Here is a 16,243-nt window from a genome sequence, read left to right as displayed (position 1 = left end):
TAACATGCTGGGAACCACATATTACTCTGGCTATGGGCTTAAGAGCACGCCACTGCAGAAAACATCATTCAGAGTACATCGTGAGGGAGGAAAAGAAACAAAAAGAAAAACAAAATTGGCTTATTCCCTTCTTGCATTTTCTTACCCTCAGGGAGTTAGGTACACTGCCTGGACTGTTGGACTGTACTACAGTTTGCAAACTATGCAAATCTACATGTCATCCTTTCCTTATTTTCTGCAAGAAAACTTAGAGTGAAAACTTTGATCAATTTTAAATATACATTAGACAGTGTGCATTTGTATTTAACTCCACTCCTGGCTTTATTTGATCTCTCCTACTCTCTTCTTCTCCCACATTCCATGTTCCTTCCTCAATTATCTTGTTGTATATTGTGTGCATTTATATACCTTAAATCTTTTCTGGAAGATCGGGTAAAAATAAACATTAAGATTTGTTTGGGGAATACATTTTTATTGTTATTATGCATAGCCATTCATTTTTGTATCTTGAGATGAGTTTTCCTCCAAAGCATGTTTTTCTTATTATTCCTCCCAGGAAGCTGTGCCAAATGGTTACATATTGATGTGAACTTGTGTATTATCTTCTCAAAGTTCTAGGAAAAGAAAGAATGCACTTAACAAAATAAATGACAGTGCTATACACTAATATTTCAGCAGTTACCAATTTCCATATTGAAGTGTTGCACACAAATCATAGAACTGGGAGATGGGCCTTAACCTTTACCTATAGACAGTCTGACTGAGCAAGTAAGCAGTCATCAAACATTTACAGAGCAATGAGTTAATGAACAAACATTTGTGACAGGGTTAAAAATATTAACTTGTGAGTAAGCTTTCTACCCAACCCGTTCAAGGATTAAGAATTGCTGGTTGAACCAAAGGTTAAGAAGAGAATAGGAAGGGGCTGAGAAAAATCCCAGGACTGATTGTGCAGCTTCTTCTGAACATGATGGACAGGCTGGAGTGTAAAGGTGGGGGTTGTGGGGTGGCCTGGGAGAGCAGCTGGGCATTCAGCAGGACTCTCAGGTCAGAGATGCCCAAGAAAGAGTTTAGGGAGTTTTGTTATTGTTATACTTTGTTTGAAACAAAATTTCCTTTATTTACTATCTGTTTAAGAACTTTATTAAAGGCTTACTTTTTTTTTCTTCAACTTTATTTTAAGTTCAAGGATACGTCTACAGGATGTGCAGGTTTGTTACATAGGTAAACGTGTACCAGGGTAGTTTGCTACACAGATCATCCCATCACCTAGGTGTTAAGCCCAGCATCCATTAGCTATTCTTTCTGATGCTCTCCCTCCAGCCCCCACCGACAGGCTCTAGTGTGTGTTGTTCCCCCCACGTGTCCATGTGTTCTCATCATTCAGCTCCCACTTATAAGTGAGAGCATGCAGTGTTTGGTTTTCTGTTCCTGCATTAGTTTGCTGAGGATAATGGCTTCCAACTCCAACCATATCCCTGCAAAGGACATGATTTCATTCCCTTTTATGGCTGCATAGTATTCCATGCCATATATATACCTCATTTTCTTTATCCAGTCTATCATTGATGGACATTTAGACTGATTCCATATATTTGTTATTGTAAATAGTTCTGCCATGAATATATGTGTGCATGTATCTCTATAATAGAAGGATTTATAGTCCTTTGGGTATATATCCAGTAATGGGATTGCTGGGTCAAATGGTATTTCTGGTTCCAGGTCTTTGAGAAATCAGGACACTGTCTTCCACAATGGTTGAACTAATTTACACTCCCACCATAAAGGCTTACTTTTAATTAAAGATTTCGATGTTAGGATTACATGCATTTTCTTTTAAAAACGTAACACTAAATTTTGTATCATTTTGGGGCGGGCGTTGAAGAGTTCTCTTGCAAGAGCCTTTTGTGCTTGTCTGAAATAATTCTTCCTTATTTCACTATTTTTGTTACTATTTTTTTATCGTGGCAATATGTCGGGGGTGTGTGTATTAAATTTGCCATTGCAACCATTTAGGTGTACAAATCAATGGTATTAATGACATTTACATGGTTTGCAAACATCACCACAAACAATTTCCAAAATATTTTGTCAACTTAAAAAAGACTCTGTACCCGTTAAGCAATAACTTACAATTTCACCCTTCCTTCAGCCCCAAGCTATAATTCACTTTTTCTCTCTAGAATTGCCTGTTCTAGGTACCTCATGTAAGTGGTAACATGCAATATGTGTGATTCTGTGTCTAACACTTCATTTAGCAAATGTTTTTTGAGATTCATCCATGTTGCAGTACGCGTCAATACTTTATTCCTTTTAATAGCTAAATAATATTCCATTGTATCTTTATACCAAACTTTGTTCATTGTTCTGTTAATGGACACTTGGGTGATTTCTTCCTTTTGGCTCTTGTGAAGCATTTTTCTATAAACATTACTGTACAAGTATATGTTTGAGTCCCTGTTTTCAGTTCTCTTGGGAATGCACCTAAGAATATAATTGATAGGTTAAATAATGATTCTATGTTTAACCTTTTAAGAAACTGCCAAACAATTATCCAGAAGATGCACCATTTTATATTCCTACCAGCCCAAGGTGACTGTGGGTTTTTCCATCACTGTACACTGTACAATCATTGTACACTTTACACTAAAACTTTGGCCATTCAGGTAATTACTAAAAAGTCAGGAATAATAGATGCTGGTGAGGTTGTGGAGAAATAGTAACACTTTTACACTGTTGGTGGGAATGTAAATTAGTTCAGTCATTGTGGAAGACAGTGTGGTGATTCCTCAAGGATCTAGAACCAGAGACACCATTTGACCCAGCAATTTCATTACTGGGTATATACCCAAAGGAATATAAATCATTCTACTATAAAGACACATGCACACGTATGTTTATTGCAGCAATATTTACACTAGCAAAGACATGGAACCAACCCAAATACCCATCAGCGATAGACTGGATAAAGAAAATTTGGTACATGAAATACTATGCAGCCATCCAAAAGATCATGTCCTTTTCAGGGACATGGATGAAACTGGAAGTCACCATCCTCAGCAAACTAACACCAGAACAGAAAACCAAACACTACATGTTCTCACTCATAAGTGAGAGTTGAACATCGAGAACGCATGGACACAGAGAGGGGAACAACATATAGCAGGGCCTGTTGGGGGGTGGGGAGCGAGGGGAAGGGTCTTAGAGGATGGATCAATAGGTGCAGGAAACCACCGTGGCACACATATACCTATGTAACAAACCTGCAATTTTTTTTTAGAACAAATAAACCTAAAAAGAAAGAAACTTTAGCCATTCAAAGCGGAGAAGTGGAAAGGAGTTGAGTAGAGGGACTGCATGAGGCTTTTTATGTCATGGTAGATGACACCACAGCTCAAGACCAAGGTGTGCGAACCAATGGGTGCATTGCTTGCCCTGTTGTCTCCATCCCTGCAGCCTGGATGCAGCATTCTCCCCCTGGTTACAAGCAACCAGAATCCCCAAGGTCATCAGCATCTACTAGGCTCAGGTTTGAGGCTGTGCAGCTACTATGCAATAGAACAGTGTGTCTCACAGGAAATAAAGTTTGATTCAGGAATTTGGGAAAAGTTCTTCTCTTTTTAGGACAGGTTTGTCCTAGCCTCAGTCACTGCAACAAGCAAATAAAATAAAATAATAATTAAACAGGTACGTACTTCACAGTATATACTTTAGTTTTCCTCAGGATTCTCAAAGAGTCTATTAACAACTTCTTTTGCTTCATAGGCATTAGATGCTCCATGGACAACATTTTTCAACTTACTTATTCCAAACCGGGCTCGGATGGAGTCAGGGGAAAGTACTTTTGCTTCTTCCGGGTCTGTTGGACCCATCAATCGTCTCCATTCGGCAACAGCATTCCACTTGGTCAGAATCATGACCATAGATGGACCTCTGCAAAGAACAGTGCTTTCAGAAGACCCAGCCTACTGAAAACTGTTGACACTGCAAACAAGGCTAAAGACAGAACACTGCACCCTGGGCCAGGGAGCTCCTCTTTATTCTTTGTCCTTATCAGTGCAATCATATACTTCCTTTTTTTCATTTCTCCCTCTTCTAATAGGTTTATATGCTAGGTGAGTGCTGTAATTTCATTCTAGACAATATTTGTCAATGAAGTCTTATTATTTTTCTAGTATGAGGTCTGTAAATAGAGACATTGTGATGGATTCAGGACTTGTTGCTTTATGGTTGTCCTGCAGCCTCTGACCCCTTCAGGGATTGCCTCCAGTTCAGACAGCCACCTTGCTCAGGCCACCCTCAATGCCAGGATGGCCTACCTTCAAGTAACTGAGTGATATGACCGTACAACAGCCTGGTCATCTCAGCCAATACTGGACAACTCTGATAGACCAATCTAGCTGTGCAGAGGCAGTTGTCTGGCCTGCACTACATCTTGACTTGCCCTCATCCCCATCCTGCTTCTTTGCCCTCTCTTCTTCGTCTCACCCTTATTCAATAGCCTGAATAAGAAACTCTTCCAGTTTCCCAGAAAATGCAACCTGCAACGAGTACAAAAGTTAGTTTTCTAAGCTTTCATGGTGCAGTCCTAGGCTTCTGCTTACTATTTATATCTAAATAGCACATATATTCCATTAAGTTTTGTTAACTTTATAAATTCTGCCTTCCTAAACTCATTGACAAATGGTCAAGAACGGAAAAAAGGGAAAATGTGCAATTAAAGAGATTTCTTATACGTATTTTATACACATGTGTGTGTGTGTGCATGTGTGTGTACATGTACAGTCATGTACCTCTTAATAATGGAGATACATTCTGAGAAATGTGACATTAGGTTATTTCATTGTAGTGCAAACATCATAGAATATACTTACAGAAACCTAGATAGAAGAGCCTTTTACACACCTAGGCTATCTGGTTTAGCCTATGGGTCCTGGGCTATAAACCTGTATAGCATGTTACTATACTGAATACTGTAGGCAACTGTAACACAGTGTTATTTGTATATCTAAACATATATGAACAGAAATGGTAATGCATTGCATTACAATGATCATGATGTCACTAAGGCAAAAGGAATTTTTCAGCTCCATTATAATCTTATGGGACCACTGCTGTACATGTAATTCATGATTGACTGAAATATTGAACTGCAAAGCATGACTGTATAGAAAATTTTTGATGTTTAATATATATGAAATAGAAAAGACATTTAACTCACAGTAAATCGATAATCATGTTCACATAATTATGAACTCTGTGTAAACAATAGTTTTGGAAAGCAGCAGTTAAAAGCAGAGACTCCCTGGGTTCAGGACCCAACGAAACATGAGTTTTGTGACTGTGGACAACTTCTAGCCCCGGGCCTCTGTTCTCTCAAAATCAAAGTGGAAATTCTAATAAAACTACTTCATAGAGTTGTTATTATAAGAGTCAAATGAAATAAAGTGTGTACAGCTCATCACAAGGCCTGGAATTAAGGAAACAATAATTGTTAGCCTTTAATTTCTATGTGGTGGTTATAAAAGTATGTGTTGTCAGGAACAGATGTATCATGTAGAAAGAAGTTGTAAAGGAGTGTATTTCTTATCGCAATCTTTATGTTATTACGATACATAAAGACAAGGTATCAACACATGTAAAAGCTATCAACACATGACAAGGTATCAACACATGTAAAAAAGATGTGAATAATCATAGCTAGTATTTATCAAGTGTTTAATATTTGTCATGCACTGTTCTAGGTACTTTCAACACATAAATTATGTAGCCCTCCCAACAAGCCTATTAGATAGATACTATTATTATCCCCAGATAAGGAAACTCAGGCAACAATTAAGTATGTTGGCAAAGCAGGGGTTTGAACTGAGCCAGCCTCTATATATCTAATGCGAAGACCTAGAGAAACCAGAAGGAAGGAAGGAAGGAAGGAAGGAAGGAAGGAAGGAAGGAAGGAAGGGAGGGAGGGAGGGAGGGAGGGAGGGAGGGAGGGAAGGAAGGAAGGAAGGAAGGAAGCAAGGGGGCGAGGAGAGACAAAAGGAGGGAGAGAAAGGAAGATAGGGAGAGAGGTAAGGAAATAGAAAAAGGATGAACCGTGAATGTTCGCAGAATGTCTTCTCATGAATGAGATTAGATGAAATGTTTCAATTAATTTTTGCATTTTTCGAAGTTTCTATAATGAACATTTACCACTTTTATGATGCAAATAATTACGTATCAGAAACTTACTCAGATAACATTGCCAGTAAATCTTTATAAAAGTCTTTTCCTGTTATTTTTGGATAAATGTTCTCTATTTGCTCAGGAGTTAGGGACATTTTCTTCACCTGTATCAGATCAAATCCAGCCTCCTTAATCATATTCAGAATCTTCTCTAGGAAAAACAGATATTTGATAATATTGCAGATTGCTTCACTTTTCCTTCATATTCAAGTAGACTGAAATAACTACGGAAAATGATAGTTTAACTTGCATGTTGTGGTTTAACACGGCAAAACTCTGCTAAACTAAATTAAAATTCCAAAGCACAAAATTGACATTCAGAACCTTAGTATGTTAACATAGATTTTCTAGTCTCTGAGGTTCACTTTTCCAGAAACCACCTGAAACACCTAGTAGACCACAAGAGTAGAAGGGGAAGGGACCTGCTCTCACGCTAAGAATAAAGATGTATTTTCACTTTCATGCTACAAATGCCAAGGAATTTCTTGCTAGACATGGATTGAAGGATAAAGCCAATCTGAACTCTTCTGCCTGAAGAATCAGAAACCTTAAGGGAATTAAACAAAGCAAATGTCAAAATCTCACCAGCAGCCTAAGTTTTGAGGGCTACATTCTAGAGACACAGGTGAACCAACGGAGAAACTGGGAGTTTTCTGGTAAAACGGCCTCTTCCTTGCTCTGGATCAAAAACACACAGAGTGGTCTGGGAGCTAAAGGCAATATGATTATAACCAACAGACAGCCTGGAGAAGGCTGGACTCCTCCTGCTGGAAGGGAGGTGGCCAGGATCTGCCCTAAGACAGGCACTGCAGAAATGGAAGAAAACATAAACCTTTCCTCAGAGACTAATTGTCTCAACAGAGAGCAAGGCCTATAAAGATATCATGAGAAAGTGATCATTATTATAGAGTAATATATAAGGTCCCCAGAAACACAGGTGAGAAAACATTTAACTTTCTCTGGAGAGGTCAGGGATGACTTCACAGAGACACTGACCTTTGTGTTAAGCATGGAAAAAATAAGGTGAGATCACCAAGTGGACAAGTAGGGAAAGTACACTGCAGGCGGAGTGAGTAATGTATGCCAAGTGCAGAGGGCAGGAAGAAGTGACTGGGTGAAAATATACTGGAGATGAAGTTGGCCAAGTAAGTAGAAGAAAGATTATCAATAATTATGCCCTGTGAAGAAATCTGGACTTTCCTCTAAAAACAACAAGGAACATTTAAAGCATTCTAAGCAATAACATATTCAGATCTGTGCTCTAAAATGATAATTTCCTTTGCACATGAAGAATGAATTAGTGTAGGAGTGGGTGATTGTGGCATTGCAAGCCAGGTATTTGAAGACTAATGCAGTTTTTGGAAATCAATACTTCCTGGTAAAAGGAGCCACATTGGAAAACAAAAGTCTCTTACAGTTCTTTTTTTTATTTTATTTTTTTTAGTACTTTAAGTTCTAGGGTACATGTGCACAACATACAGGTTTGTTATATATGTAAACATGTGCCATGTCGGTGTGCTGTACCCATTAACTCATCATTTACATTAGGAATATTTCTTAATGCTATCCCTCCCCACTCCCCCCACCCCACAATAGGCCCTGGTGTGTGATGTTCCCCTTCCTCTGTCCAAGTGTTCTCATTGTTCAATTCCCACCTATGAGTGAGAACATGCGGTGTTGTTTGGTTTTCTGTCCTTGTGACAGTTTGCTGAGAATGATGGTTTCCAGCTTCATCCATGTCCCTACAAAGGACATGAACTCATCCTTTTTTATGGCTGCGTGGTCTTCCATGGTGTATATGTGCCACATTTTCTTAATCCAGTCTATCATTGATGGACATTTGGGTTGGTTCCAAGTCTTTGCTATTGTGAATAGTGCCGCAATAAACATACATGTGCATGTGTCTTTATAGTAGCAAGATTTATAATCCTTTGGGTATATACCGAGTAATGTTCTTAGATAAAGACAGCAAGTGGCTCAGGTTAACATTCAAGATAAACAGAGAGTACTGTAGATAGTGAGACAGATTCACCCCCTGCAAAGGCCCTACCTATTAAGAAACTACCTAATTATATTAATACAAAACCAAGAGAAAATCTGACCTGAGAAATGAAATGAGCTAACCCAAACCTTATTAATCTTTACTGAACAATTAAAAAAGATAAAATTAAAATTACTTTTAAAATTACTATTTAAAAAATGTCTTCCCCTGCTAAAGAAAGAAATAAAAGAAAGAGAATGAAGAAGGAAGAGAGGGAGGAAGAAAGCCAGCAGAAGGATGACAAATACCCCCCAAACTGTAACACGACACCCTAATGTGAATTAAGCAGTTTGAACATTAAAAAAATCATAAATCAGAACTTCAAACTCAAAACTAGAAATGGCCAAGCAATAAGTAGATGTGAAATAAAAGCTGCACTCACGAAAGACAAAGATAAAATAACAGAAATAAACTAGGTGTCTAATGTAACTTAAAACACAGAGAAGGACATAGATAACAGAAGTAAAAACAGCCAAGTAAGGGATAGCAAAATAAAGAAAGAGAAGTCAATAGGAAAAGCCATAGATACAGAAGTTAGGCAAAGATAAGTATGTCTACACGTGTGTGTATGTAGGGGTGTGTGTGTACATATCTGTGTATATATATAATTAAATATTATACATTACTACATTTATTTAAGAAATTTGACTTCATCTTACCAAAAGAGAATATTTTTAACTAAAAATTGGGTCAGTCAATCTAAACACTCAGAAACTTCAAAAGAATCCCCTGTCAGTTCCAGTTGGTGAAATCCCTAAAGAAAAAAAAAAAAGACCCATGGAACAGAACTAATATTTAAAACTATAAGGCAGGAAAACCATCTTGAAATAAGAGAGGATAAGAATCTAGACAGCAAAAAAGACTAACATGTATCTGGAAAAATAAACCAAGAGAGGTCAAATCTCAGACATATGTTAGTAAAACTACTAGCCTTGAGAAACAAACAAAAATTCATCCCTTCTTCTGGGAAAACACCATATTACTTACAATGAAACAAAAGTCAATATGGCACCACGCTTCTTGAAAGAAATGCAGGAAACAAGAATAGAGATACCCTGTCAAGAAACTCCAAGAAAAAAATGTGAGCCTAGGATTATTTTTATCCAGCATGTATGTAAATAATATGTTTTCTAACAAAGTACATTTAACATTTAACACAAGTTCAAAAAATAGGAGAATAGCTCAAGAAAAGAGAAAGATTAAGTACCTAATTGTCACAAAGGTAAAAGGATATCATTTAAAGCAGAGAAAACAAATATCCATCCCACATTTTTTATTGTTGCTGTGTTTTTGTTTTAGGCTTTTAGCAGCCTGAAGCCATGTTTTTTTATTTCCTTCTCTAGTGATAACCAGAAAAGAAACATGAGGAATGGGCTTTACTGGCCCGATCAGAAACAGAAACTGAGAACCCATGACTATATTCTTTCCCTTGGACAATCCTGGTAGATATTACAATAAAAATAGCTTCCAGAACAAATAAATTTCTCAAACACAAAAGCAAATGTAAAAGACCACACAGAGAAGAACATCAGTAAATGAAAAAATAACATGTAAATATAACTTAAAATAATAAGATGTTTGAAACTAAACATATTATTAACATAAAATAAACATATTATGTGAATTTATCTCACCTACTAAATTTTTTTTCCCTGTAAGACCTAAAACAATAAAACTACTAGAAGAAAATATAGGTGAAATGCTTCATAGCATTGGTCTTGGCAGTGATTTTTTTTTATAAGACCTCAAAAGCACAGGCAACAAAAGCAAAACCAGACAAATGGTATTATATCAAACTAAATTCTACCTAGTGAAGAAAAAAATCAACAGAGTGAAGATACAACCTACAGAATTCAAGAAAATATTTTCAAGCTATGCATCTGACAAAGGGTTAATATACAGCATATATAAGGAACTCAACTCAATAGCAAACCAACAAAAGCCAGAAAAAAGGATTCTGATTTAAAAATGGGTGAAAACCTGAATGGACATTTCTCAGAAGAAATCTGTTGGACATACAATGACTAACACATATATGAAAAAAGGCTCAACATCTCTTAAAAAATTAAAAATAGAACTACCATATATGATCCAGCAATGCCACTATGGGTATATATCCAAAGGAAATAAAATCAGTACATTGAAGAAATATCTGTACTCACATGTTTACTGCAGCATTATCCACAATAGCCAAGATTTGGAACTAACCTAAGTGTTCATTGATGGATGAATGGATGACAAAAGTGTGATATATATACATAATGGAATATTATTCAGCTATAAAAAGTAATGAAATCCTGTCATTTGTGGTAACATCGAAGAACCTAGAGGACATTATCTTAAGTGAAATAAGCAAGGCACAGAAAAGACATATACTGCATGATCTCACTCATATGTGGAACCTAAAGAAGTTCATCTCCTAGAAGTAGAGAGCAGAATGGTGCTTTCTAGAAGTGGGGAGGGTATGGGGGAGGGAGAAGTTGGGAGAGGTCAGTCTATGGGTACAAGTTCTGGTGTTCTACTGCATAGTAGGGTAACTATAGTTAATAATATTGCATTGCATATTTCAAATTGGTAGAAGAGGAGATTTTGAATGTTCTCACCACAAAGAAATGATAAAGTTATGAGGCAATGGGTATGCTACATACCCTGATTTGATTATTACACAATATGTACATGTATCAAAACATCATAAGGTACCCCATGAATATGGACAATTATGTTTCAATTTAAAAAATTAAAAATACATGGGTTGTGTACTGTTTTATTACAGTAAATTTGGCTGTTTAACATATATTTTGAGAGAAAGTCATGAATACAAATCCGTCTTTATGGATTTTATGTGTGATACAAGCCTTAAAAAAAGTGATTCAAAAAGGTTAAAAATAAATAAATAGGCAAAAATGTATAAGGCAAATGCAAATGATAAGAAAGCAGGGCGTGTGGTCTTGATAGCAAACAATACAGAATTCAGGCCGCAACGCATTAAATGAAGCAAATAAGAGCTTTGTTTAATGCTAAAAACTAAATTTACCATGAATAGTTTTAAATATCTAGGTATCAAATAACATGGCCACCACCATTATTAATCAGAAAATACAGGAAATACAGCCAACAATATACTGAAAACAGGTGACTCACACCTCTAGTTTCTGACAGATCCTGCAAATTCAAGACAGATCAAGTTGGGAAAAAAAATAAATCAAGATGAATCAAATGGTAAGGCTGGTTTTATCTTATATTTAAACTTTTCACCATGATACCGGTGATAATATTTTTTCTACTCATACACGTAGAATCTTCACAAAAGTTTGCCATATGGTAGTTCAACAATATCATGATAATTTCAAAAAAATGCAAGCTTTTTCTTCTACCAGAATTAAAAAAAATCTCTTTAAAATAAATTTATTTGTTGAATAACTCTAAGGCCCAAGGGAAAATATAAACCAAAATTACAAAATTTCAATAATTAATTATCAATAATCAATAAAGATAATGAAAACACTATGCATTAGAACCCATGGGCTATAATTAAAGCAGTAATCAAATGAAAATGTATAACTTTAAAAATTATTATCAATAAAAATTAAAAGTTGAAAATAAATAAATTTAATATTCAACTCAAAAAGCTAGAAGAAGAACATAAGAAAAAACAACTAGGAAATAGAAGGAAGAAAATCATGAAGATAAAACCAAAAATAGTAGTTAGAAAAGAGAAAAACATAGAACTCATGAATAAATTAAATTTTTATTGTTTGAAAGAGAGCAAAATACAAAATGGTAAAGTAGAAATAATCACTGAAATGGAGGAAATATAATAATGATAAGAAATTACTTTACAAATTACATAGCTGGAATAGATAACTTCCTAGGAAAATGTAATTTAACTATATTTACTCAAAGGGTGATAGAAAGCTTAAATACAGCAATTTCCATAAAAGAAACAGAGAAAGTGATCAAATATTTATCCCACAAAACAAAACAGGCCCAGATTTTTTGCAGGAAAATTTTGCCACACCTCCAAATACCAATCTCAGTGCTGCTTACACTCTTTTGGAGCACTGAAAAACATGTTCACATTCCTTATGAAGTATTCCATTGATTTCTAAACCTGATAGATATCAAACCAAAAAAATGGAAAGCAGAGATCAAGCTCACTTTCAAGTCTCAATACAAAAAAAAAACAAGTGAAATATAAGCAAATAGTATCCAAAAGTATATCTAAAAATGCATCATAACTAAGCAACACCTATATAGGAATGGAAGGATATAGTTCAATATTTGAAATATCATTAACATGATATTCCATATCAATATATCCATGGAAAAAATAACTCATCATTTTCATAAATTCTGAAAAGGACTTCAGCAAAATTCAATACTATTTCTGATTAAGAGAAAGACAAGGAGAAGGATGAGGGAGGGAGAGGTGAGAGAGATAGCAAAAGAAAATATGACAAAGTTAATTGTTGAATCTAAATGAAGGATATACGTATTCATCGCAACTTTTTTGAATTTTCTGTTTCCTGTTTTGCTTTTCTGCTTGTAAATTTTTTAAGTGTTCACAAAATTTGGAGAAAATGTATACATTGACTTTTATTCTTAAATATTTACCTATTTGTTCACTTGTTGCATGAGGTTTAATCAAGCCTAAAGTGCTTTGAAGAGGAAAGAAATGCTGTATTTCCCTTTCAGCGGTTTCTAATGAATCACTGCCATACAACTGGTTGACCGGCAAACTGTCCATCGCAAATTGTGCACATAAACTTTGAAAAAGAAATCAGATTTAAAAGCTATTGGAACAGAACAGAATAATATAACACAATTTATCTAAGTTGTTCAAAAGTTATCAAATAACAGCAAATCATTCCAGATCTTGACACTGTGCAAAAGGAAGTGAGTACATGGTGACTTAGGGCATGCTACTTCTTTTCAAGGAGGTAATGGTCATTAAGAAGAAAGGATGTGATCATTTAAATCATCATGACAATGAATATTGACAGATAACTATAAAAGAGCAATGAATACTGATATGGTTTGGCTGTGTTCCCATCCAATTCTTACGTTGAATTGTAATCCCCAAAATCCCCACATGTCATTGGCGGGACCTAGTGGGAGCTAATTGAATCATGGGGCAGTTTTCCCCACGCTGTTCTCGTGCTAGTGACTGAGTTCTCAGAAGATCTGATGGTTTTACAAACACCTGGTATTTCCCCTGCTGGTACTCATTCTCTCTCCTGTCACCCCGTGAAGAGGTGCCTTCCGCCATGATTATAAGTTTCCTAAGGCTTCCCCAGCCATGCAGAACTGTGAGTCAATTAAACCTCTTTTCTTTATACTACCGAATCTCGGGTATTTCTTCATAGTAGCATGAAAACAGACTGATACAGATGCCCTGGGCAGTGAAAAAGCTCAGAGGGTAGAATCCTTGTTGCACTATTTGCTAGCTATGTGATATTAGGGAGCTGCTTAACTTCCCTGTTCTTTAGTTGTCCCAAATATAAATATGACAATAAAACCTGTTTCAGAAGGTGATTTTGCAGATGCAATCAGATGATGCCTTTGAAATATATGGTGCGTGTATTGAACTCTAAATAAATTTTCTTTCACCATGTGATAATTCTTCATATTATCAAGCATTACATGGCATTTGACTCTAGACCAAAGATACAAAATTATAAACAATAAATCCAGAAGATACTGTAAGGGAATCCCCCAGGTGAGCAACAACAGCAATAAAAGAGAAGTAGACAGACAGCTTTGTGGGAAGAGGCGAGAGTGAAGTTGATAATACCAGACCAACCACATTAGATTAGACAGTTTATTGTTATGCTTTCTTTCCTATAAATAAGTATGTATCTTCTGAATCAGTTGTTGCTCCTTGGTTTTTTTTCCCAGTGGTCCTTTTTATCTGTCTTTCTATCTATCTATGCATATTTTAGTAGCAAATGATGCTCACTGCCCATTTCACCTTTTTCCCTTTAAACGGTCCAGGGCAGTCAACCCAACAAATTCCAGCTATGGTGAATAATGTTCCTTCCTGCTAACACCAATGTGGATTCTTCATATCACAGGAAACTTGGTTTTCTGTCCCCAGCTTCCAGATCCTCTTCTTTCCTCTCTGGTCTCAGTGACTCATTCAGGATTTTGTTTGTTTGTTTTTGCTTTTTTTTTTTTTTTTTTTTTTTTTTTTTTTTGCCTTATCACCTTGACGTTTCCATTCTGCCCTTGGCTGTTCCCACACCTCCGATTTGGAGATACTTTCAGCCCTAATCCCTTGGACTCTGTGATTGCCAAGGATGAGGGATTTGCACAACGATTGAATGAAACAGCCAGAGCCATCCCGAGCACTTACTCTACTCAATGCAGAGCATTCTCCCATCCCCTGTTACGCTGTCAAACATGATTATTGGAAAATGTCAGGGGAGGAATAGTGGGATAGAGGGAGTAATGGGTAACAATGAGGGGTTGCTGTGCTTCTCTTCTATGCAAATTATCGTATTTTGGGTAAAACAACGCCAGCATAGCATCTAATATTCAGGTACAGGAAAAGGGTGAAGTTCCATTGAAAGAGTTATTCCTAAAGCAACCGTAAGTGCTGGATGGAGCCAAGGGAAGTGGAAAAGTGGGGATCAATTGGAAAGAAAGATGAAGATTAATTGTGAATTTGTGGCAATTTTCAGTATGATAGTGGGGTGGAGATGGGGCAGTAACTGAGAGCCTCCACACTTGGTGCCATAGTGTCTAGACCAGTGTGCCTACAGACACAGGCCTTGTGTTGATAGCAATCCTTCTCTCTGGTAGCATGCATTGCACTCTATGCCACATTTTATTAAATGATTCCATGGCACTCTGCTCACACCACCTGCAGAGGTTCTATGCTTATTATCCTTCACAATCATTGGCACATAAGCAAAGACATAACTGAGTAGGGCTAAATAAGGGGCAATACATGTTCATGCAACACAAGCCAAATTTAAGTATATCCTACCCAAAAGAAAGCACTTCAGCTTTCATGTAAGTGAGGCTTCATAACTATTGCTATTTATTGTGTCAACATGTATGTCAGGTTTGCAGTGCCTTAAAGAACATCTATATTCTTACACACTTGAAGGGGGTATGAGGGGAGTCCTTTCTTTCTTTGAACTGAATCCTACCCTAAAATCAGCACAAAGAATTCAAGGGAATTGAAATTCAATTTGCTTCCATCAGCTTCGTGCCAAATATGGAGATGCATGAGATACTATTTCTATCCTGCAGATGATATTAATCCTAGCAGGAAAGCTCAGAAAATACAGAAAGAGTTTCCCCTATATGCCAGGTAATATGCCAGGGGTCAAGTTGATTACAAAGTTTAGCTGATTTCTAAGATTAATCAATAAGCTAAGTCAATAAATGTTCCCACTAAATTGTAGAGTACATATTCAATTAATCATCATTGTCTTAAAACTCATGATCAGTTAAAGAAGCTATAGCTGCCACCACAACCTTCCCAAAGGAATTTCTCCTAAATAGTGGGTAGGGTGGATATTTCTCCCAAGAGACGACCTGTTGACTGAAATATACACCTCTTAGCTCCCGGCCCCAAGCCTAGCATCTCACAATGGTCTCTTGCAAATCCTTGGCCATCCTCAGCCTGGCACAGGGCTGGACCTCCAGTCATAAGCAGTCCACTCCTTCACCAGGAAAGGTAGCTTTCCTGAGAAGCTCCCTTGGACTAGAGCTGTGGTTCCAATACTCTACATCTAAAAAGGTGTTTAAAGTGGAGCCCATGAAAACAGATAGGGACCCATGGTATGAATCCTACCTCTCTGGAAAATATTCAATAGCTTCTTCCACAGTTTTTGGTCCCAGTAATTGTTTCCAGTATTGCAAGCCATTGTCTCTCAATAAAACAAGGGCTAGAGATGGACCACTATTAGAAAAGGAAACAAAGAAGAGGTAATAAGAATTGTAGCTCAGTAATTAATTATGTGTAGG

General features: G+C 36.6%; 1 protein-coding gene across 6 annotated transcripts in view; it reads right to left on the bottom strand.

The window, feature by feature from the left end:
* Positions 1–455: 455 nt before the first annotated feature.
* LOC105497786 (NME/NM23 family member 8) overlaps positions 456–16,243 on the bottom strand; it is a 54,153-nt gene continuing 38,365 nt past the window's right edge. For 5 of the 6 annotated variants that reach the window (XM_071095052.1, XM_071095050.1, XM_071095054.1 and 2 more), the window contains 5 exons: positions 16,071–16,178; positions 12,878–13,029; positions 6,229–6,373; positions 3,696–3,933; positions 458–614 (listed from right to left, as the gene is read on the bottom strand). In XM_071095052.1, the coding sequence (XP_070951153.1) occupies positions 3,711–3,933; positions 6,229–6,373; positions 12,878–13,029; positions 16,071–16,178 (628 nt within the window). In that variant the 3' untranslated portion in view covers positions 458–614; positions 3,696–3,710. Of the gene's footprint in view, positions 615–3,695; positions 3,934–6,228; positions 6,374–12,877; positions 13,030–16,070; positions 16,179–16,243 lie in introns of all 6 variants that reach the window. The other variant, XM_071095053.1, reaches the window with a different exon arrangement.

This window comes from Macaca nemestrina, chromosome 4 (assembly GCF_043159975.1).
Source record: "Macaca nemestrina isolate mMacNem1 chromosome 4, mMacNem.hap1, whole genome shotgun sequence".
NCBI classification, from domain to species: Eukaryota; Metazoa; Chordata; class Mammalia; order Primates; family Cercopithecidae; genus Macaca; species Macaca nemestrina.
Note: the sequence above shows the minus strand (reverse complement) of the source record. Positions and strands in the feature narration are given on the sequence as shown.